Raw genomic sequence first — 22,097 nt, 5'->3', positions numbered from 1 at the left:
TTCCCCAACTTGAACCCTGGGATCCCTGCTATGTCTTTGGCCTTGTAATTTGGCTTTGATGTAGGTGCTTGTAGGCCCTTTCTAGCCTGATATGGCTTTTGGAAGGTCTGACTGCAGAGGAGACCACCAGTCTCCTCAATACTTAAATAGCAGCGAGAGCTTTTGCTTCCTCTGCTTTCTAGAAAGAACTGAGAGCACCCGGGACCCTGCAGAGTGGGAGAGCTGTGTGCTTAAGGTACAGCATCCTTGGGGGAGTGTCACAAACAGCCTTTGAGGGCTCTCAAGCAGTGGGACAGGTTTCCCAGGGAGGTTGTGGAGTCATCATCCTTGGAGGTTCTCAGTGCCTGACTGGGTCAAGCCTTGAGCAACCCAGTTGACCCCTTTCTTTGATCAGGAGGTTGAACTGGAGACTCCTGGAGGTCCCTTCCCACTTGAGTTACTCTGTGATCCTCTAGTCAGGTTCCTTTTTTCCATGCCTCCTACTTATGGGATACCTGATAGGGAGTAGTGATGATGCAGCTTTAATTGGGGAAAGTTTTCAAACTGTAGCCATAGTTAGTTGTAGAAGCAGGCTCTTAGAGGCACTGTATCTCTTTCTTTGCCAGTTTTAAAGAACAGGTTAAAAAAGCCATCTGCCCGGTATACGTCATCCTGCATAAATGTGAGGGACTAAATTTCATTGCTTCCCGTCACACTCTCTGTTTCTGTCTTCCAAATTGATCATCAGTCAGGCTAGCTGTCTTCTCACAACATATACCATGTGCATCAAAAAAGCATCACTGTGAGCCCATCAAAATATTCATTCCCTCAAAGCCAGAAGCTCTCAGCATCTTTCTGCCCTCAGCAGTTCTTCCATGCCTGCCTTGATAACAGGGTTGGGACCTGTCAGATTACCCCAGCTCTGTTGCTCTGAAGCAGAGAACCTCAGCAGACTTTTTTGTTTTGCTTTTTCATTTTCACCATGGATCAGAGTCAGGCTGTAGCCTGTACAATTTTTTCTCATCAAATACAAGGACACATAGGCTGTATCGTTAGGTCAGTTCTTTAAACTGTCAGCAATGATTTAGTGAGGAACTTCTAATCAGAAGCTACTGTCCTTTAAGAAGACCCTGAAATATGGAAGCTTGTTAAAATTGTATACTGTAAATCAGCTTAATTAGAGATTACAGTGTCCTTTGGAGGAACTATCCTCATTATAATAGTAAAAATCACACTCCCTGCTCTGACGACCCTCGCCCAAATAAAAACCCTCACCCTCTGAGTTTATGCAGAAAAACTAAAACACACTGTAACTTTAAATCGAGACAAGGAATGTTACTAACCAATGAGGGATAAAGTGATAGGAAACTAACCAATGGTCGTTACAGTAAATGTGTATTTGTGTAGTCTGAAGCATATAAATACCTTAAAGTTTTATCGTGTGGTGTGCTGGCTTTGTAGAACTACCACCTAGCACCCCTCTGTGCAACTATGGAATAAACTGGTATCTTGGCTCTGTGTGTAAGACTGGCTTTTGCACACCAGGTAACAAACATTGCTTGAGGGACAAGGCTGCCCACCTACGTGTTTGTTTTCAGGTCAGCAGCATGTTCCACAAACTACCAAAACCCACGTGTTTCTAAGTAAGTCCTAGATTTTTTTCAGAGAGGAATTCTTAAGCCTGGACTCTCCCCATCGCTACACTTATGTGTTTTAAGAGTACTGCCTGGTGAAAATGACTCAGATCTAGATCTGATCTGATCCAGATCATATTTCTATTCAAACCTTCCATCTTACAACAGCTGTATTTTTTTTGTTTATTTTGGGTTTTTTTTCCTTCTCCGCTCTTCAGCTTCCCTGATATAAACACTCTCCCTGTGTCCCAACCACACTTGGACAACTGTCATCTGCCTGGGAGATAATGGGATAACCTCAGTGAAGCAAAAGCACAGAGATTACAAACCATCTGTTAATTAGACTCTAGGGCATATTTAATCCATTTTGCTTTGGCATATGTTGAAACAAATTTCTCTAATGGGCAGCAGTACCCTTAAGTGACAATAGCCATGTTGTGATCTGACACTGCCCTACAGCGAGAGGTACTGAGGAAGGAATGGGCTTAAGCACTGTTTTGAAAAATCTCAGGACACCTGCTTAGATTTGAGATTTTATTTCTTGCTGTGATGGCATCAGAGAATGGTAACGTCTCAAACAGCCACTTTCAGAGTGATGAGGAAGGGCAGAGAAAGCAGTGAAGGCAGAGGGCCCTCTGTGTGTCGGTGTTCGGCGCTGAGGGCGTGAGAGGAGTCATGGCTTGAAGCTTCCTCCCCTTCCAGCAAGGGGCCTCCCTGGCTCGCTACTTGTCCTCAAGGAAGGTGCACACCTGGAGGAGATCTGAAGAGGGAAAGGACAGGGAAAAATTCAGATCCTGCCTTTAAACACTCCCATCCTACCAGCACACGCCCAGCCATGCCAACAACGTCATCACGTGGAAAATATATTCAGTGTGCCACAAAAAAACGAGCATTAACCACAGATTGCACTGAACACACACTGATGGGACAGGGGGGGTTCTTTCTGCCATTTCTCGACATGCATATTTTCTAAGGGTGAGTAAAAATCTTTGATTCCTGTTGATGCCAGAGCAGCAGACTTCAAGCCTGTTCTTAGTTCATCCAAGGAACTCTGAGAAAAGTATACTGGCACCTTCATCAGCTATCCTTATTTTGCTTTGAAAAATTAAATGGACAGCTACACAAGACTGTCCATGCCTGTGAGGCTAAAAACTTCAATTTGTGGACTTCCTTCTGGGGCTGTTGCAGTTACCTGATGGATTGCAGGTATTGAGACTAGCCACTGAAGCATAGTATTCCTCTCCGAGGAATTCCTTGTATGTTATTCCACTGCGGAGTTTGACCAGACACTTGGTCAAGTCTTTAAACAGAAGGTCCTTGGTTTCAGACTCAAACATCTTGAACTTGTCTTTCTCAACTCCTTTTGTTCCAAACAGTTTCTGAAATAAAGGCATGAAGAGGTAAGTGTATGTAAAAAGTAGAAAACTAGTGGGATTCAGCTAGTACAAGCCTAGCTCTTAGTCTTAGTTCTTCACCATCATCCTGGGGAGCCTGCAACCAAGCTCCAGAGATTTAGGATTGAATCTTCTGTCCATGTGCTGTGTAAGCACAGTTGTGGCACAAATGTCAAAACATTTTTTTTTCGATTTTGACATGTTACTACACGCAGAACACATCGGCAGATGCTGCCAGCAGGTCCTATGTCTTAGCCATGAGTTGAAAGCAAAAGGAGCTGAATTCCCAAGTGCCTCTCAGCAGACCCTGACGGTGGAGCAAATATTAACATTTTCAGTGTAAAATCAGAGCTGGTTTAACCTGGTTACATTTACACCAGCAGATGGAAGACTGTGTGTGTGCAGGGAGGCTGCTGTCTTCTTGGGGCTGTGCCTGACCCATCTGGGTTAGAGACCAGGCACCCCAGAGCTGTTACCTAAAGGTGTATTTGCTAAGGTAGAAGAGGAAAAAAATGCAAATTGGAAGGGATGGAGGAAGGGGAGGCTAAGGGACAAGGCTGTTACCCCATGTCAGTAACTTAAAACTTTCTGCATTGCGCTGACTCAAGGAAACTCAGAGCATCGCCTCCCAGGTGAGGACAGGCTGAGAGAGTTGGGGCTGTTTAGCCTGGAGAAGAGAAGGCACCAGGGAGACCTTAGAGCGGCCTCCCAGTACTTAAAAGGGCTATAGGAAAGCTGGGGAGGGACTCTTGATGTAGGTGTAGGGATAGGATGAGGGGTAACAGTTTTAAACTGAAAGAGGCAGATTTAGATTAGCTATCAGGAAGAAATTCTTCCTGGTGAGGGTGGTGAGGCCCTGGCAGAGGTTGCCCAGAGCAGCTGTGGCTGCCCCCTCCCTGGCAGGGTTCAAGGCCAGGTTGGACGGGGCTTTGGGCAACCTGGGCTAGTGGAAGGTGGCCCTGCCCGGGGCAGGAGGGGTTGGGAATAGGTGAGCTTTAAGGCCCCTTCCAACCCAAACCATGCTATGAGTCTAGGGTCATTACTCTAAAAGTGCAAACATCCCACATAAAAACAACCCCAGAGCATTTATTCCACTGTCAGTACTACTAACCTCTTGTTTCTCCAGCAGCTCACGGACTTTTTTTGCTTTCTCAGGTCGTGCGATTACAGCATGGGTAGGAACTTTGGCCAAGTGGCATCTCTGGTAATCCATGACATTTGCCCGTCGCCCATCAGTGCACAGCAACTCAAATTGGTCCATTTTCAGATTTTTGGCCCAGTCTTCTTTATTTTTGCCTTTAAAAATAATTGGTTTGGAGATTCAGAGATCTTGTACAGAGAAGAACATCAGCCTCACAACATCTAACATTTGTCCCTGCCTGCATGTGCACTGGCACTGGGAGACTTGGCTTGTGCAAAGGAGGCTGTAAGTAAAACTCTGAGAAGTCAGTGGGGTGAGTCAGACTCTCAGAGCAGGCTGGGGAATTTAGTTACATCTCCTTCCTTGCATTTTTTTTCCCAAACGCCTGGGAAAACTTCAGCCGCTGCTTTGAGAAATGTGAACTGAACTTTTATTTTTCATGCAAGCGGGGAGCTAGAGCGCTGCCCAAAGGTGTTGAGGCAGGAGTCTGTGGTTAAGGGATCACCTGAATAATTCTGCAGCTGAAATTAAATGGTAGTTAGCAGGGAAGTCTCTGCAGAATTGTCAGGGAAGAGCCACCCTGGGCAGATAGCACATGCTGATGTTTGAATCCTGCCTCTCCTGTGGGAGGAGTGAGATTGACAGGACGAGCAGGTAAAGCTTGCTATTACCTTCTGCACTGGGAACAAAAATAATGCAGAGAGGGGAAGGCAGCCCCGCCAAGACCCGTGCAACACAATAACTACGTACCATCAACGTTTTCCTGGACGATTGAATGCTTAATAAAGGCCACATCCCCCCGCTCGACCAGACACCTGGGAGGTACAAAGAAAGGCAAGTTACGTGGGTGCTTGAATCCTGGCCCTTTCCTGCAGACTTGAACCTGATTTATGTCTTATTTTGTAAAATTAATCTCACAGCCAGGTGTAGGACCCCTGCCATGAATATTTTAAGGATATCTGAAACAGAGTATTTTAACACATTCTTGAAAAAAATGTGCATCCTTCTCACATGGTAAATAGCCGATTTATTTTACTGCTGGAAAGAAGTAGTTTGGCATTCATTTTGCTTTCTGCAATACCTGCCTGCACATGTCAATACCTTTGTAAAAACACTAACTTGCACCAAAAGGACTGCAAAACCTGAAGGAGGGTCTCTTTGCTATTAGATGTAAATGAAACAAGATTCTTTCTCGTTTTAAATTCATGCCTAATATAAATTACTTAGTCTTGAGCTGATACTGGGTGGGTACAGAGGAGATGGCATTGGGGCTGACATCTGGTCTCTGCACTTCTTAGGGGACGGCTCTTTTTAACTAAGGCAAGCAGCATTTTTAACAGGGAGTGTCTAGGGGCAGCATTGTCTGTGGGTCCCCATCTTTTAACCCTCCTTATTTGTGTTAGGAGTGTAGCATTGCTGCTATTTGAGGAGGTCTGGCCAATACATTTGTGTCTCTCCAAGTTTTCCTGGAGGCACCAGAACATTAGTTTTACAGAACGGGAACATTTTACATCATTTTACAGGAAGCTGCATAAAGAAAAAAACATATAGCATATGTATAATATTACAGACATACACAGACACACTCCTTCAGCAGTGTAATGGAGAAAAAGAGAAGATCAGCAAATCAGCATCAACACGAAGCTGTACTCTGTATGTGATCTACCTCTGGGATTAGCCCCAGGGTTCTTGAGAGCAGCCTGAGTGTTTCCACCACCTACCTTAAAGCTCCAGTATACCCATAGTATTTCTCACGGCTGTTGGCGACGCATTTGTCCTTCGAGACCTCCCCTGAGCCCTTGCAAAGATGGCAGAGGCGGGAGTTAGGAGGAGACCCGGGAGCACAGCCCTCACTGAAGTACTCATCTGAAGGCAGGAATAGGAAAAATTCACTTTCCTGCACTGAAAAGTTATGTTTTCTTTTAATAATATGTTCTCACACTGAATTTGTACTAGCGGTCACTGGGAACTGGAAACAGTCTGTGAGAAGGAGCACGACTCAGTGGACAGCAAATGGCATGCATCCGCTTTTCACTGTGAAACTTGTGTCTTGTTATTATTGATAACGCAGCGGGGCCTATGGCTCAATTGCAATAAGCACTGTCTTGGCATAAAAGGAAGAATGATTTTGCTGCAAAACCTTCTCAGCTCACACAGAGCCAGCCCAAACCTCCACAGCCTTTATGGGTCAGCAGAGTTGCATTTGGCAGCAATGCCAGAGCTCTGGGGAAAGAAGGGACAAAGCTCTGGGGAAGGAAGGGCAGGCAGGAGGATGGAGAGGCTGAGTCTAAAACTTACTAACGCTGGTATCTTCTTGTGGTTCGAGATTTTCTTTTAATAATTATATGCTTAATTTGCCTTGGTCAATAATATTTCCAAATTAATTTTGTTGAACTGTAATTCTCACCAATTGAAAGTTGGATGTAGAAGTTGATCTTCTGAACAGTCTTTAAAGTCCCACAACCAATGCAGGCTTTACCCCCTTATCCCTCTAAGTTTCTTGAATGAAGATCAGCCTCTGTGCCCTGTCCTCAGCCCTTCGCCTCCCTCCTGAGATTCATAAATCCATCCTTTACCCCCACTTCACGCCCTGCACAAGCACCAGGCCCCCTATACCCAGGGCAGCCTGTATTCCCTTTTGGGAATACCTTTGGGGCTGCTGCAAAGGGAAGGGGTGAGATGTGAAAAGAAACCAAACCCCTCCCAAAGCAGCTGACTTGCCGTATCTTATGCTGATGCAGTCACCAACAGCCCAAAACTTTGCTCAGTGAAACCTTAAATAACCTCTTCTCTGTTTCCCACCTCCAGGTGGGAATCTTTGAGGCACAAGAAACTTTGAAGATCAGATGAAGAATGGGAAAACAATTTTGTAAGCAGATTCCGAGCTCGAAGAAATGGATACAGAACTCAACTCACCAAAATTGCAGCTCCCCGTTCTATTGTGAATCAAGCCCATGGGGATGTTCCAGCCAGCAGTTCTCCCAACAGCGGTGTGGCACGACTTCTTGCCCTGCAGATTGTTCCATGTGATATCGCTGTCAGTTTTCTTCACAACAGCCACAGCAAAGTAGGATGCTTTCAGAAGATAAAATAGAGGAGAATTAAGGACTGACCCGAGGATCCCACCATGCTCCCTTAGGAGAGCGTTGGCTCCAGTGGGGAAAGGGCATCTGTGAACAGCATGGGAGAAATGCTTTGCACTTATAAATGATTTGCCAAGCAGCGAAAGCAGAAGAGCCTGCAGCTGTGATGCCTCTACTGCCACCATGCTCCTGGGAAATTATTATCCCTGAACATTTCCCCACCCCCCCAAACTCTGACACTTAGGTATGTGAGAAGGCCAAAGCAAGATATACATGATGATTTCTTATCCCCCTCTGATTTCTTACTCCCTCTTTAGCAAAGGGCAAAAACCTTCCCTCCTCTCCCTCTTTTCATTTCTATAAAGGACAATTTCCTAAGGCCACAACCCAGACCCTCTCTTCCTGTTTGCAGCCCTGGCACCATTATGGTGTTACTGTGCCCCAGACAGCAGCAACTAAGCACAGATCTCTGCCACTACTGTGTGCTCTGCCTTGATATCTGCCTCCAGACCCAGACTTTCCATCAGACTGCTAAATTTGTCTCCTGAATTTTTAATATCCACCTTAGACACAGTGGCTCTTTGTGTGGAGACTGGCCATTTTATTCTCCACCCATGACATATTTTTCTACTTATATCCATCAGGACTGTTGTCTGTCCCTCTGTTGGCAGTAATTACCTGGTTCTCCTTCTTCTTTGCTGCACTGATCATTTTCTGAGGGACAGAAAAAGAAGATGATATTAGATAAAAGATGCAAATCCAAAAAAGGATTGAGCTCCCTCATCAACAGAACAAAGCACAGCCTCCATCTGCTGCTCTGAGCTAAAACAACTAGTTTCACTGAGGCTGGCGCTATAGCACAGGGACATCATGATTAAAACGAAGAAGAGAGGAGCTGGAGGTTGTTGTATTCCTGACTGTTGATGCCCACTCTCCCAGGGCTGTTCCACCTTCATGGAAAGACGAGGCATGCAGCAGTGAGCAGAGTTGCCTCAGAGCACGGTGTGTTTTCTGCACAATGCAGCACTGAGTCTGCTTTCTAGACTTCAGAATAAAACCAGTGCTTCTGCACCAGCCCGTTCCCCACCATCTGGACCCAGAAGGGCAGCCCAGGATGATGCTTACCTTCATAGTTTTCTCCCATCACTGGCACCAAGCCACACACTCCAGCAGTGTAGACAAAACCTCCATCTAAGCTGATAGCATCTGCTTCACCTTTCTGCAATGAAAATGGTGCAGTGATGAAACAAGGCTGTAGGTCCCCAGAGAGCACTTTTCAGAAAACAGATTGTAAAAGAAGTACTTGATAGAAGGGAGAAGAGCTTGGGGCTAAGGGGGCATGAAAGGCCATCCCTTAGCATATGGATAGACGAGGTCTTGCTGATGAGAGGAACTTTTGAAATTATCGCTCCCGTGCGCTTGTACCCACCTCCAGCAGCAGCTCTCCTCGCAGGCTCAGGGGTCTGTCTCTCCTAGCCTACTTCCCTGACAAACAGAGTTCCTTATCTCACCTGTTCTTTCAAATTTGTGTTTTTTGCTGTCTTCACAGTACCGACCCAACCCTCCGAGCTGCCACTAACATCCTCTGGATTCTCTACACTATGGAATCACTCCTCTTCTAAGCAGGCAACTGTTTTGCTTTGCATTTTGCGAAATTTGTATTTTGACTTCCTTTTCCAAATAAAAAGTTACTTCACACCAGAAAATTGATCTTTACTTAGGAAACCTCATAAAAGAACACTGTCCAATAAAATTTTTTGGAAAATGTTGATCAGTGAAAAAGAGGTCAAGTCTTTTCCTCGTGATGAGGTTGGTTTCAGTCCACTGGTATTTCTCGCAAAGCTCCCAAAATTTTATCTTAAAATCTACACCCCCTCCACCCCATCTATTCCCAGGCTGAAAGAAGCAACACCGCTCTCCATCTGAGATATTCACCAGGAAAAGAAAAGAACAAAAAGCCATACCATGATCTTAATAATGCACTTCTCGGCAGATTCTGCCACGGTGCACTCCACCTCCCCATTGCTTGCCACACTCCAGAGGTCACACTTGCTCTTCTCACTCTTGCTTACTGCACACCACCGTGTCTTGTTTTCTCTGCGGTTGGGGTTCAGCTGATCTGTAGAACCGGCAGAGGAAAAACAAGGGTAAGCCTAGAGCCCTGCTGAACAAAAAGGCTACAAACAGGCTAATTCCTGGGTCTGTTGGGTTCAGGCATGAAACCAGCCTGCTGCTGTCCAGTGCAAGGCATTCTTGTCTAATAAGCCCTGGGCTGGTGTGAATAGAAGGGATTATTCATAAGATGAAGGATGCTCAAAAATCAATTTACAGGTCGGAAAGAATATCTGCATAACACAAGCCATTCACACAGATTTGTGTTAGCTAAAACACTGCAACCACTAAACCACCATGCGCTAATAGTGCTTGGTATTGCTGCCTATAATATATTCCACGTTTCTCCAGAACTCACAGCCCAGACAACCATGAGACTAAGACCAGACCAAGCTGGAAAAAATGAAACCTAGTTATGATTCTGTGAACTGGTATTTGAATCTGTTTTGATGCTACATGAAGTCCATGCACCCCCTGCCATAAATGGCATTGCAGCTGAGCCTACCACAGAGATCTCTGAGCAACTACAAGTTTTAAGTGGGTTTTGGAGGTCATTTGTGGGGTGTTTGACTCTCATAAAGCCAACTAGGACATCAGTAAATGCTTGATGAGTCTAGATGGAAATAAAGGACACTGTTTCCCTCAAGTGGCCAATACTGAACCTGGTGTCCTCAGATGTTCCTTCCTCTTACATCCCAGAAATGACTTTCCTAAACAGCAGTTTTGACCATGCTCAAGCTGTGAGCAATTTTTGTTGTTGTAGTCATGGTGAAGGGACAAGAGGTGAAGCGTGTGTAAATTTTCCACCTTTGTCGGTGTGGTGATAATGTTATTTTGACTTCGGAATCAACAAATTCCTTTTGTTGATGTAAATGCAGTTTGAGAAGATTGTGTGATTTTAATACGAATACCTTTCACAGGAAATAGTTTGCAGATAATACTGTCTGTGTTTGAAAAAAACATGTTGCTTTTGCCCAGATGTATTTGCTGATCCTATCTCTTCAACGCAGCTCTCACTGACACGGCATTAGTGTTTCAGGTCCTGCCTACCTTTCTGAAGGCTCTGGATGGCACTGTAATACTCAAAACCCAGGTAGAGCTGGGAATCCATCAGTGATGGGATACGCTTCAGCAGTATCGCAGAGTCTTTGAAAAGCAAGTCTTTGAGGCCTGTCTCCTTCTTGCCAGGTGGCCCAAAGAGGTGGAAGCTGCTGGTTGTGCCCACGCCAAATTTTTCCTGCCATGAGGAAAAAATAATCAGCAAATGACTATACCAAAGCTCTTGGAAGGCTGGGGAGAGCCAGAAAGCCAGAGGACAGAAGAAGGGATGCTGGGGAAGGAAAGGAGAGCTTGACAATACCTGTGCTTTTGAGAGAAAGCTCCAGATGTCATCAACCTTGCTATCATCTCGAGCCACAACGGCATGAGCAGGCACCCTGGCCCAGTGACAGTCTTTGTAGTTGTCCACAGGCTGACGGGTGCCATCCAGACACAGAAGCTCATACTCGTCCTTCTCCTCTGGGGCATTTTCTGGAGGAAGGGAGGAACCATGAGTTGTATCATCACAAAAATAGACAAAACAGCCAGTCTGGGGCAGCTTTATAATGAATTTATTTCTACTGGAGCTTGGGGGAGAATTCTTTGCAGAAGAGAGGTTGCACACACTCCCTTTGCAATGGTAATGTGATCACTGTGGTCATACAAAGGCAATGCAGAAAGGAGAATACGTGTGCCTGTGAAAGAGAGATTATCTCTGCCTCTGTCATAACTGACCCTACAGTAAAAGGATCTATGTGGCAGTAGTGCCTAGACATCCAGACACGAACAAATGGATACAAATAGATTTATGAACACCACACAAATGGACTGAACAGGTCAGGAGATGCACATGGCCTGTGAAGGCCAGTAGGTAGCCTGTGTCAAGGCTGAAAACAGAGCCCAGGACCGAGATCAAAGATTTACAGAACTCAGGTAGGAAGGGACCTACAAAGACCTCTGGTCCAATCCCCTGGTCAAAGCAGGGGCAGACCAGGTTGCTCCAGGTGGATCTTGAAAACCTTCAGGGATGGAGAGTGCACAGCTGTCCTGGGCAACCCGTGCCACTAGTGACTGTCCTCAAGTGGAAAAAGTTTCCCCTTGTATCTGGTCCAAACCGCTCCTGTTTCAGTTTATGATTATTGTTTCTGATCTTTCCACTGTCCACCTCCATAAAGATCTAGGATCCACCTTCTTGCTAGGCTCCTTGTAGGTACAGGCAGGCTGCTCCTGAGGTCCCCCCAAAGACATCTCTTCTTCAGGTTGATCAAGCCCACCCTGTTGAGTATCTCCTCACAGGACAAGTGTCCCTGCACCATGACCATCTTGGTGGCCCTCCATTAAGGTCACTGCAGGTCCTGGGCATGCCAGGCCATCTTCCATGTCTGAGAAGTGCAGAGTTAGTAAACTCTTACTGTGGGCTGAATTCCCTCCAAAATCCCTCCCAGAGGGATGGGTGAGCATAATTACCTACACAATTACTCACCCTGTGTTTGCTCTGATATCATTGCATCTGGATCTGTGATATGGCACCATCAATAATGCCACTGAACTTAAATCAAGCAGGTTTTCCTTCTTCAAAGGAGAACCTCAAAGAAGAAAAAGTGGGCCCCGCCATAATCATATTTCTCAATAACAAGAATGAGTCAGCCCACGGTGTGCAAAACATGCTTCTAGATATGAAATCAGAAGAGGTTTAGGGCAAACCTGGAGTGGAATAAAAGCCTGCACAGTGTGGACTAATTGCAGGATGGAGTGGCAGCAAGAGGTTGGACTAGAAAGGAGAGAACCAGGTGATCTTGCAGGCCTACCTTGAACAGTTGTGTGTTTCACAAAAGCCACATCTCCTTTTCCATCTTTCAGACATCTGCAGGTGGGAGGAACAGAAGAGATGTTAAAAAAAACAGGCATTGTGGCTCCCTATCTCCTGTTTCAGCAAATTACTTTGGCACAAATTGCAACCGTAGAGCAGTGGTCTTCTCCAAATAAAGCTACACTTGCAGGGAAGAAAATGTAATGGCAGAGAAATAATGCTCAAGAAACCCGGTTAGATTTAGCACAATGTTAATGCTGTGTATTCTTAAGTCTGTGTAAAACCATACTACTCAGGTGGCTCTCTCATCTCCCGCTAGGTGCCTGCCAATTATTACTAATTGGATCTTTAATTACCAGCACTCCCAGTTGTTCTATAAATCCAGTCATCTGAGGACCCCTGATTACAATGCAGTCCTACCTGGTATAATAAAAAATTGCATGTGTCAGGGTTAGAATATTTCCACAAAGGAAAAATAACTTTCACTTACTGAAAAGCTCCAGAGTATCCAGAATAAGGTCCTGTGCGGGAGCATTTGCCTTTGGAGTCCGCCTTGCACTGACGGCACAGTTTTTGTTCAGTGGTGACACCAGGCACGCAGCTGGCAGAGAAAAAATTGGCCACGGCTATGGATGAGAAATAAGCAACAGTTAGTCTAAAATTCACTTTTACAAGGACCTGGAAGGGAGGGGATGGGCAAAGAATATCAATGTCTCAACTGCTCTGCGAGCCACCTCTGGACCTTTGCAGAAGGTTTCATCACTTTTGCTGTACTCCCATCCCTGGCTTAACATCAACCCATTTACCTCACATTTCCCACCTTACCTTGCTCGATGGAGGCTGACTCTTTGCCATCCCACTTGATGTCTCCCCGGTGGAGGAGTGTCCCAATCGGGATGTTCCAGCCAGCGGACCTGCCCAGGCCCGTGTGGCAGGAGGTCTTGCCCTGCAAGTTGTTTATTGTGAAGCCTGTTCCTTTCTTCGCGACGGCCACAGCATAGTAGCTGGTTGTGGAGCCTGCAGTGCAGGAAAAAGCAGGAAAGCAATGAAAAAGCAGGACTCAGGAACTTTTCAAATCCTGCCAAACCCCTAATTTCAGAGGATAAAGTGTTGCACTTCCAAATAATTAGCAACTTTGCTTGAACACTCGTGGTCTTCCCATTTTCTTAGGGGTGAGCTACACTGACAATATTGAACCAAAGCTGTTTATTACAACTTGTAATGATAAGTGACCCAAAAATACTACCACATGCAAAATACTTTGCGACTGGACAGAGATCAGATATGCCCATAGTTTTGTAAGGAAGCTTCAACAAGTCTTTTTGGCAAGTCTTTTCTCAAATGTCGTTGCCCACTGAAGCATACATGTAAGCCTTATGGGACTGAAATTCCACATTTAGTCTTTAAAATTAAACCTAGTCCATCACATACTATGTATGAATAAAATGACTGAGTTTTAGGGGTGGTAGAGGCCAGAGCCTTCCATTTAATATCTGTATTTTCTTAGCTACTGGACTGAGAATGACTCTGCTGTGGTGCTTTGATCCTGAATATTGTGTACAAAGAGGCTGAACTCCAGGGCAGAGATCAAAAGAGCCTGGGAGCTTTGGACATGGTGGAACTGCATGAGGCAAGACAGACAAAAATGGGGAAATAGCATCTGTTCAGCTCCCGGGGGAAAAACAGGCAACACGAAGGATGGTACAGAAAGTGAATAGGGATGGAGCAACAGAGCTAACTTATCAGGAGGTGTTCTGCAGAGCAATTTTTTATGCTGCTTTTTCTGTGCATTGCCTGCACCTCTTGCCTCAGTCACCTCAAATGGGCATTCCTCCACAACCACTAATGGCAATGCTGTTGCCTCTTCAATCTTTTTTTTTTTTTTTTTTTTTTTTCTTTTGTCTTGATAACTGTGCAGGAAGATACACAGGTTATCTGTGTGCTATCCAGCCTAGTGTTTCACCCATGTAGTTCAAGGTCACTGAAAGGAGATCTCTGGGACCAGCGCAGTTTTTATGCTATGCTTCAGGAGGACCATGATTTCTGCTCATGGTGCTCTCCTTCCATGGCCACTGCATCATCACAGGACTTTCACGGTCACTGATGTCAGAAATGGGGCACTGGCTCTGCCCCTTTCTCTATGGCCAAGGGTGATGATTCACTGATTCACATTTTGGTTTAACTGCCCCCCCTGCCCTTCTCCTCTGGGATCTGGCAGCCAGCGGCAATATCTTGGACACCCAACAGAAATGATGCGGGAGCTCTGCATGGAAAGGATGGCCTTTGCACTATCAGTTTGTTACCACCACCTGACTTAAAGCTATTGCATAAAAATGTACCTTCACTTTGTTCATGGACCTCAGCAGCAATGGGCTTCAGCTTGTAGGGGGCAAGGCCTGCCTCAAAAACTTGACCACCATCCAAGCTAATGGCATCTGCTTCATTATTCTAAACAACAAAAAGATTTAGGTCAGTAAACAGAGAGCAGGGACACATGAGGGAAATGCTTTCCTGGAGTCTATCCCGGCTCCTTGTGGGTGAGCCCTTCTCTACAGGGGGATCACAGGTAACAACCAATGACTCAAAGGAAACTCCAACCTTCTCCAGGCTGCTGCAACATCCTCAGTGCCCATCACAAATATTTGCTGCCCACTCACCGAAATGGCTTTTATGCAGTCAAGGTACGTTGTTTTCTGCAGGCAATTCAACACAACACTCTCTTGTTGCATGAGGTCTCTTAGAGTATTGCATTTGTTCTCTTCTGGTATGGATATTGTGCACCATCTGATGCTTGGCTTGGGGGGAGCAGCAAAACACAGAGCTGCAGAAAGAACCAGAAATAAATAGTCTCAGAGAGGTAGAAAGGCACTACGTGGAGAGAAAAAGCATCTCTCTGAATACATGAACTCTGCTGCTCTGCGGTCCTGGCCTCGGGTGATGGCTGGGTGCTGGATGTCCCTTGCACATCTCCTAAGTCATGCAGGAAGGCAGTTTCTTTCTTGCCTGACGTGTGCACCTTCAGAAACGTCTGGGAGGACCATTCCTGTTCCTGGGTAATGGATGTCCTGCACAGCATCGTGATTCAAGCAGCCTGAGCTCACAGCAACACCCACTTCTGTGCAAATAACCCCAGAGGGAGAGCAGCTCTGACCTGGCCAGACTGTATTCAGCACGTTGCCACATGTGACCTCCTTGGTGGCTAGATGGTCTGATATATTTAACTGTCTCTTTACATCTCACCTCCTCCACTACACCCAGTAACAGAGATGCCATACCACTGCCACAATCCTTTCTTCTAAGAGTTCCCCAACCAGTAAATGCAGCTGACTGGCTGCTCTGGGAGACCAGAGCAATGCAAAGGCCTCAGGTGGACAGAGACTCATGCCTCCTTCAGCAGCCTAAACACCAGCGATGCTGGAAACTTGCAGTTAAAAGAATGTGCTGCACACTTCACCTTAACTCTGCCCCTTCCTGGCAGGATTGTGCAAACCAAGAGGCACAGCTGGCTCCTTCCAAACCCTTGATGGCACATCTGAAATATTCTCTCTTACTTGATTTTTGAGCCAGTGGAGAATTTGGCCATAGGGAGAATCCTTAGCCTTAATTCCTACTGCCATTATCTATGTTTTTCAAGTCCTGGCTGCACAAAGCCATGGTCATCTTAATGGAGTGCTGCCAACCATCCTGCCCTGGGCAAAGGCTGGATGGGGACATCCTGAGGGAGTCAGCCTGGCTGCACTGGTGAACACTGGAAAGGCAATGAGACCCCCCGAGTGCCACGGCTTCTGCTGCAGGGCTTTGAGGCAACCTCTTGGCTCCTTCTGTGCACGGGAGGAGGAAAGACTCTTCACGGTTAATAAGACATCATTGTGTGCTAGTACTGGGCAAAGGTGCTCGAGGACTTTCCAATGCCAGTGGCACAGGGAGCACTTCCCACCAGAGGACGTTAGTCACCACCACACTTTATAGAGGATCAGAATAGACCCGCTGACTACCCCAAGAAGCTGACCCCTCCTTCCCTTTCCAGGCAGGCATCCCCAGGTTGGGTGTAGATGGCAGCAATCTCCTTGCCATGGCTTCCTGCCCATTGCCTGCCAAAGCTGTGAGCAGAGAGAGAGGATAGAAATAATCATCTCAACCAGAGCCAGCTTTGCAGCGCCACAATTTAGGCATAAAGTACACAGGATCCCAAGCAAAGAGCAGCCAGACAGAGCAGCACAGGAGCAGCGGGAGGAGTATGTGAAGTCTTTTGTTATTTAAGCTCTATTTTACTGTCACCGTCTTCAGGTTTATCCTAACACACATGCAGGCAGGTCTTGCTCTAGTTGCTCCCCCCCTGGCTGAACCCCTGCTCCTCTCCCGGCACAGCAGTTGGTTCGAGGGTGATTTTTCCCTTCGCCCCACAGCAGCAGGATTGCAGTGCCTCTCCTGAGCAGTCCCCTCCCCGGCAGTGGGTGCTGAGCATCCCTCCTCCTTGCCAGGTGGGTGCTCGGCAGCTTGCTGTGGAGAGCTGCAGACCTCCCTCCAGCCTCCGTGGGCTGCCTCAAAGGAAAAGCTGCTGTCATTAATACTCAAAATACCACCCTTGTTGATGGAGCCACAGCTGCCAAAGCAAGCATCGCTTTACGTCCTTGTTTTTACTTAACGGCTGGCACGTGCTGCAGCTCTAAACCAGCCTTGTCTAGGGGGAAAACCTGCGGTCCTGGGAGGTTTTGGCTCTTCCTTTCCCCAGAAAATGCTTTCAGCAAACACTTACCCACTATCCCGAAGGACAGCACAGTAGAGAGTACGAGTTTCATACTTGAGTGGGGAGTCAGGTGCTGAGGAGGGGGTGTAGCAGCCTTGGTCACAGACTGTCCCCTCCAAGTCTGTGATGGCTCTGGAGCCGCTTTCTCCCCCTTTTATAGAGGAGCAGCCCTGGCTGTGTTTGCAGAAGCAATGACCTAACACTGTTTGTCCTTCCTTGTTTCTCAATAGCTCTTAAATCGCCCCCCTCCCTGGATCAGCCCATTTTTAGGAAGCCTTTCACTTTGGCACTGAACTCCTCCGCAGGCAGGAGTCAGAGCAGGACAAGTTCCTTTTCATTTTACAAGGGGCTTCAGATGGAAAATTCCCAAGTTGTGACATTTGAATTCCCCTGCAGGCTGAAACGCCACAGGAGGGGCTATTTTCTTTGTGCTAGCCACCCCCTGCCTTGCCCAGCATAATCTCAGAAAGTCCCTGCTGGTTTCAGCCCTGGGTTTTGCATGTTTGCCAGTAAACTGCTGCTGTTGTGCCCATCGCCCTTTGGCTTGCAGCACCCTAAATGTCCGCCCGCTCCCTTGTGCTCTCCTGGCAATGGCAATGGGGGTCGAAAGGCAGTAAATGTTCCTTACACGTGATCTGGCAAGCTTCTTGCACAGACAAAGAAAATCAATGGCAGTGACCAGACAGCTCAATAAATGCCTACAGCCAGAAGGAAACATGACTCTGCACCTTTGTTAAATTCTTGGGATGAACCTAGGAAGAAATGCTAAGGTTAGCAGTCACCCTCCTCCCCCTTCCTCTGCAAAACCTCTCCACCCAGTTATATTATTCCTGATCTGTCTCCCTGCAGCCAGGAGCAGTGGGGCATGGCTAGATTTACAAAGGTCTGCCTTGATGATGCTGTCCCAGGCTCAATGTCCTCATCTTTGCTGCAGGCTACAAGACCAGCTTTGGGCTGACTTTGGCACATGCACAGTAAATGGGAGTCCCTGGACCACATCAGCTAGCCCACAAGCCCTGGTAGCTACCCTAGACAGCAGCTCCTAGGGCTGGTCCAGCCACCACGTCCACCCCACACAAGCTACAGGAGTGCTGTAGGAAGCCCAGTGTCGAGGTCCAGCTCCCAGGCTTGCTCTCAGGAGCATCAGCCCCTCTTTGTGATCTTCTGCGTCCCCTGCACACGTTCTTCCTCTCCCACAGCCTGCACCCTCCACGGAGCAGTACCATGGGCTTGCCCACAGCAGGCTCCTGGCTGAGGTTGGCTAAAAGCACACTGGGATGGCTCTTCTCCCTCTTCCCAGAAGGCTCAGGGCAAAGCAACCTGCAGGTTGTGTCTTCTGTGAAAGTGGAAGCCCAGTGTCAGGTCAGGGATATGGCTCCACAAAATGACCCATGGAAGGGGCCTGGAGACCTTCAGGCAATGAGCACCTCCACTGCGGCACCGTGAGCCTGCCCTACCTGTGACTGGTTGCTGGAAGTCCCTACAGGCTGAGCAAGAGGCACTCACGGCCATGCTGGTTATTTCAGCATCATCTTTAGCAGTTACTTCAGCATGGCTAGTTCCTATTTCTCATCCATTCATCCCCTGCTTTCCCAGAAGAGCAGCACTTCTGTCCAGAGCATCTCCAAACTCACTGCAACTGGGGGGTACTCACTCCCACCACAAGCCTCCCTTCCTTTTTAAAAGATCTTCCATCTCTTTTTACACCACAAGCTGTGGCCCTCCAAGGTCTTCCTCCACTGAGACAGGTATATGCCCCTGAAATCCATCCTCTGCTCCCCATGTGTCTCACCAGTCCTTGCCTCGCTCAGGGTAGCCTTAGCAGTGTCCCCATCCTTGGGAAGGAAGCACAAGAGCTCCCAGGAGGCTGTCCCACACAGTTCTTCCATAACTTTTTGTTGATTTGTTCCAAAATCTAACAGATATCCCGAGAAAGCCTAGAAATTGCAGTGCCACTGAAAAGTCAAAAATATCTGAGCATCAGCAGGTCCTGAGGGAACTGGTGGGTGAAGTGGCTAAGGCACTATCCATCATATTTGAGAAACTCTGGCAGTCCTGTAAAGTTCCCACTGGCTGGAAAAGGGGAAACAATCCAATTTTAAAACAGAAAAAAGGAAGACCTGAGAAACCACAGGCCAGTCAGTGTCGCCTCTGTGCCCAGCAAGAACATGGAGCGGATCCTTCTGGAAGCTGTGCTATGGCACATAGAAAATGAGGAGGTGATAGGTGACAGACAACACGGCTTCACTGAGAGAAAATCGCGCCTGATTAATTTGGTGGCCTTCTACAATGGGGTAACAGCACTGGTGGATAAGGAAAGAGCAATTGATGTCATCTACCTGGACTTGTGCAGAGCATTTGACACCATTCCACACAACATCCTTGTCTCTAAATTGGAGAGACACGGATCTGATGGTGGGTAAGGAATTGGCTGGATGGTCGCACTCAAAGAGCTGTGGTCAACAGCTCGATGTCTGAGTGGAGAGCAGTGGTGAGTGGTGTCCTCAGGGGTCGGGGTTGGGACTGGTGCTGTTTAACATCTTGTTGGTGACATGGACAGTGGGATCGAGGCACCCTCAGCAAGTTTTCTGACAACACCAACACCAAGCTGTGTGGTGCGGTGGCACGCTGGAGGGAAGGGATGTGCCATCCAGAGGGACCTGGACAGGCTGGAGAGGTGGCCCTGTGTAAATCTCATGGAGTTCAACAAGGCCAAGTGCAGGGTCCTGCCCATGGGTCGGGGCAATGCCAAGCACAAACACAGGCTGGGCGAGGAGTGGATGGGGAGCAGCCTCAAGGAGAAGGACTTGGGGGTATCAGCAGATGGAAAACTGACTGTGAGCCAGCAATGTGTGCTCACAGCCCAGAAAGCCAACCGTGTCCTGGGCTGCATCCAGAGCACTGTGGGCAGCTGGGCGAGGGGGGGGATTCTCCCCCTCTGCTCCGCTCTCGTGAGACCCCCCTGCAGTGTCGTGTCCAGCTCTGGGGACACCAACAGCAGAAGGACACAGACAAGGCATGGAAAAGGCAAAGTGGGTGGCCTCCAGCTGAAAAATGCCTTCCTTTTGGAGTCTAGGAGTGGCAAACTTCTTGGTGCAGCCAGCTTCTTTCCCTGAACTTCTATCAGACAGCTGCTTTTCCAAAATTTATGTTAAAAAATGCACACCTATTCACACAGAGGGTCCTCTCTCTCACTAAATACACACACATGCTTATGCAAATTCTGGTTAGAGTCATACTTCACTGCCTGGGTGTAGAGTTTTGTGCAAAAAGAGAACTCCTTCCATGCTGAAATGCATGTATCTGACTGACTAAACTGAGACTGAACAGCGTTCTTAATAATGATGGAAATTCCTGTTGGCTTTCAAGGTAAGTGGTCAATGTTCTAGTTCATGCAAGCAGGAGCAGCTTTACCAGAAAGAACAGAGCTAAGCCAATGCCTCTCAGACTTTGTCTTTGTTATCCAGAAAGCATCAAGCCTTCCATAGTGTACATCCTCATGAAATGAGCTGAATTGTTATTACACACCTCAAGTTCGTTGTATTGCAAAATTATGATCCCGGCTGTTCTGTTTTCAGAAAGAGGATGCTGCTAAAAATTACACAAATAGTGAAGAAATACAAATTGACACACCCTCTGACCAACCACGGGTCACTGGTGATGCATAAACACATCTGAACCCCGAGGAAAGAACGGGGCTTGGCATCATGCTAAATAAAATTGAAGATAAAATGATACTGCTTATTTCTACATCTCCCTTATTACTGCAAACCACGCTGTGGTTTGTGGTTGAGATGAGGCTGGACTGGAGTTTTGGTTGTGTCCTAAGGGAAGGACATTTGTTGTAATTGGGCAGGGATAAAGTTAGCGCTGGCATGACTGTCTGGGTGAGAGCTGGGCTTTATCACGGTGCTGGCTACACCCCACGGCAGAGCTCATCCTAGAGCCAACGCAGCTGAGTGGAGGATGGGGCCGAGCTCTGCTGGTGTGTCCACGTGGGGAAAACATTAACTGGGGAGAGGAGAAGCTGTGAAAAAGGCACCACACCAACACAGGCATCTCGCCCGACAATTTGGAGCAGTTATTTCAGTAGAGGTGATCCTGTCCAGCAGTGGAGGCTTTGGAGCTGATGCTGCTGTTCCCAGGGGCCACCAGGCTGATAGCTGTGTGATGAAAACCCAGCTCAGCTTGAGATATTAAGGAGCAAAACCACTGGAAATGGAAGAAAAAGTAAAGGTAGGAATTGAGCCTTGAGGTGGGATGGGCTGAGGGCAGAGGGCAATATACACTCACCAGGACTTTGGGTTTGTCTATAGTTTTCTTGTTTCCTTTTTGAAATGATAATTTCTAGTTTGTGGCTTGGAGAAGACTGGAGTCTGCCCACAACGAGGACGTCAGTGTGGTCAGCTGCAAAAGCTGGGCTCAAGTTCTCATCCTGTCCTGGTCCCATAGTCACGTCGCAGCAGGTGAAGGCAAGAAGAGCAGCCTGATGGGAACCCATCTTCCCAGACCATCTTCCCTGCTCCTCTGTCGATAGCCCAGGGTGGGACACGAGACAGAGACTGGCAACGGTCCCCATCTCAAGGAGTGGGAGATGATGATGCTGGGTGGTGAATGGATGGAGAACAGCCCTGCAGAGAAGGACTTGGGAATCTGGTGGGTGACAAATTGGACATGAGCTGGCACTGTGCATTTGCAGCCCAGAAAACCAAGTGTATTCTGGTCTGCATCCAAAGCAGCATGGCCAGCAGGTCAAGGGAGGCGATTCTGCTCCATTTTGGTGAGGCCCCACCTGCAGAGTCCAGCTCTGGGATCCCCAGTAGAAGGCAGACAGGGTCCTGTTACAGCTGGTCCAGAGGAAGGCCACAAAGGGCAGGAACACCTCTGCTATGGAGAGATGCTGAGAGAGTTGAGCTTGTTCAGCCTGGAGAAAACTCCTGTCGCCTTTCTATAAAGGGGATAATAAGAAAGATGGAGAGAGACCTTTTACGAGCACCTGCAGTGACAGGGCAAGGGGCAATGGTTTTAAACTGAAAGAGAATAGATTTAGATTGGATATAAGGAAGAAATTTTTTATGATGGGAGTGGTGAGACATTGGAAGAGGTTGCTCAGAAAAGTTGTGGATGCCCCATTGTTCAAAGTTTTCAAGGTCAAGTTG

The 22,097-nt window shown here is 47.3% G+C and overlaps 2 protein-coding genes across 2 annotated transcripts in view; both read right to left on the bottom strand.

Annotated features, from left to right (window-relative positions):
* The window catches only part of SRPRB (SRP receptor subunit beta), a 68,106-nt gene that overhangs the window by 11,195 nt on the left and 34,814 nt on the right, over positions 1-22,097 (bottom strand). The gene's annotated exons all lie outside the window — the stretch shown is intronic.
* TF (transferrin) lies at positions 2,134-17,086 on the bottom strand. The gene is made up of 17 exons (XM_074912679.1): positions 16,948-17,086; positions 14,849-15,012; positions 14,531-14,639; positions 13,017-13,208; positions 12,682-12,817; positions 12,190-12,245; positions 10,704-10,873; positions 10,394-10,580; positions 9,196-9,350; positions 8,357-8,450; positions 7,910-7,945; positions 7,065-7,223; positions 5,870-6,014; positions 4,899-4,963; positions 4,119-4,303; positions 2,806-2,992; positions 2,134-2,373 (listed from the first exon to the last, which is right to left on the bottom strand). Exons 1-17 carry the CDS (start codon positions 16,988-16,990, stop codon positions 2,336-2,338), a joined length of 2,121 nt encoding a protein of 706 aa, XP_074768780.1. The 5' UTR covers positions 16,991-17,086; the 3' UTR covers positions 2,134-2,335.

This window comes from Athene noctua, chromosome 8, assembly GCF_965140245.1.
Source record: "Athene noctua chromosome 8, bAthNoc1.hap1.1, whole genome shotgun sequence".
Classification (NCBI taxonomy): domain Eukaryota; kingdom Metazoa; phylum Chordata; class Aves; order Strigiformes; family Strigidae; genus Athene; species Athene noctua.
This window is presented reverse-complemented; position numbering and strand designations above follow the sequence as displayed.

Bases quoted from the DNA above. Each gene is read 5' to 3' on its own strand.
- TF (XM_074912679.1), bottom strand. From the start codon at position 16,990: ATGAAACTCGTACTCTCTACTGTGCTGTCCTTCGGGATAGTGG. The intron at 15,013-16,947 runs GTAAGTGTTTGC...TTCTTTCTGCAG, and splicing joins GCTGTCCTTCGGGATAGTGG to CTCTGTGTTTTGCTGCTCCC. The intron at 2,374-2,805 runs GTAACTGCAACA...TTCCCTCTTCAG, and splicing joins CAATACCTGCAATCCATCAG to ATCTCCTCCAGGTGTGCACC.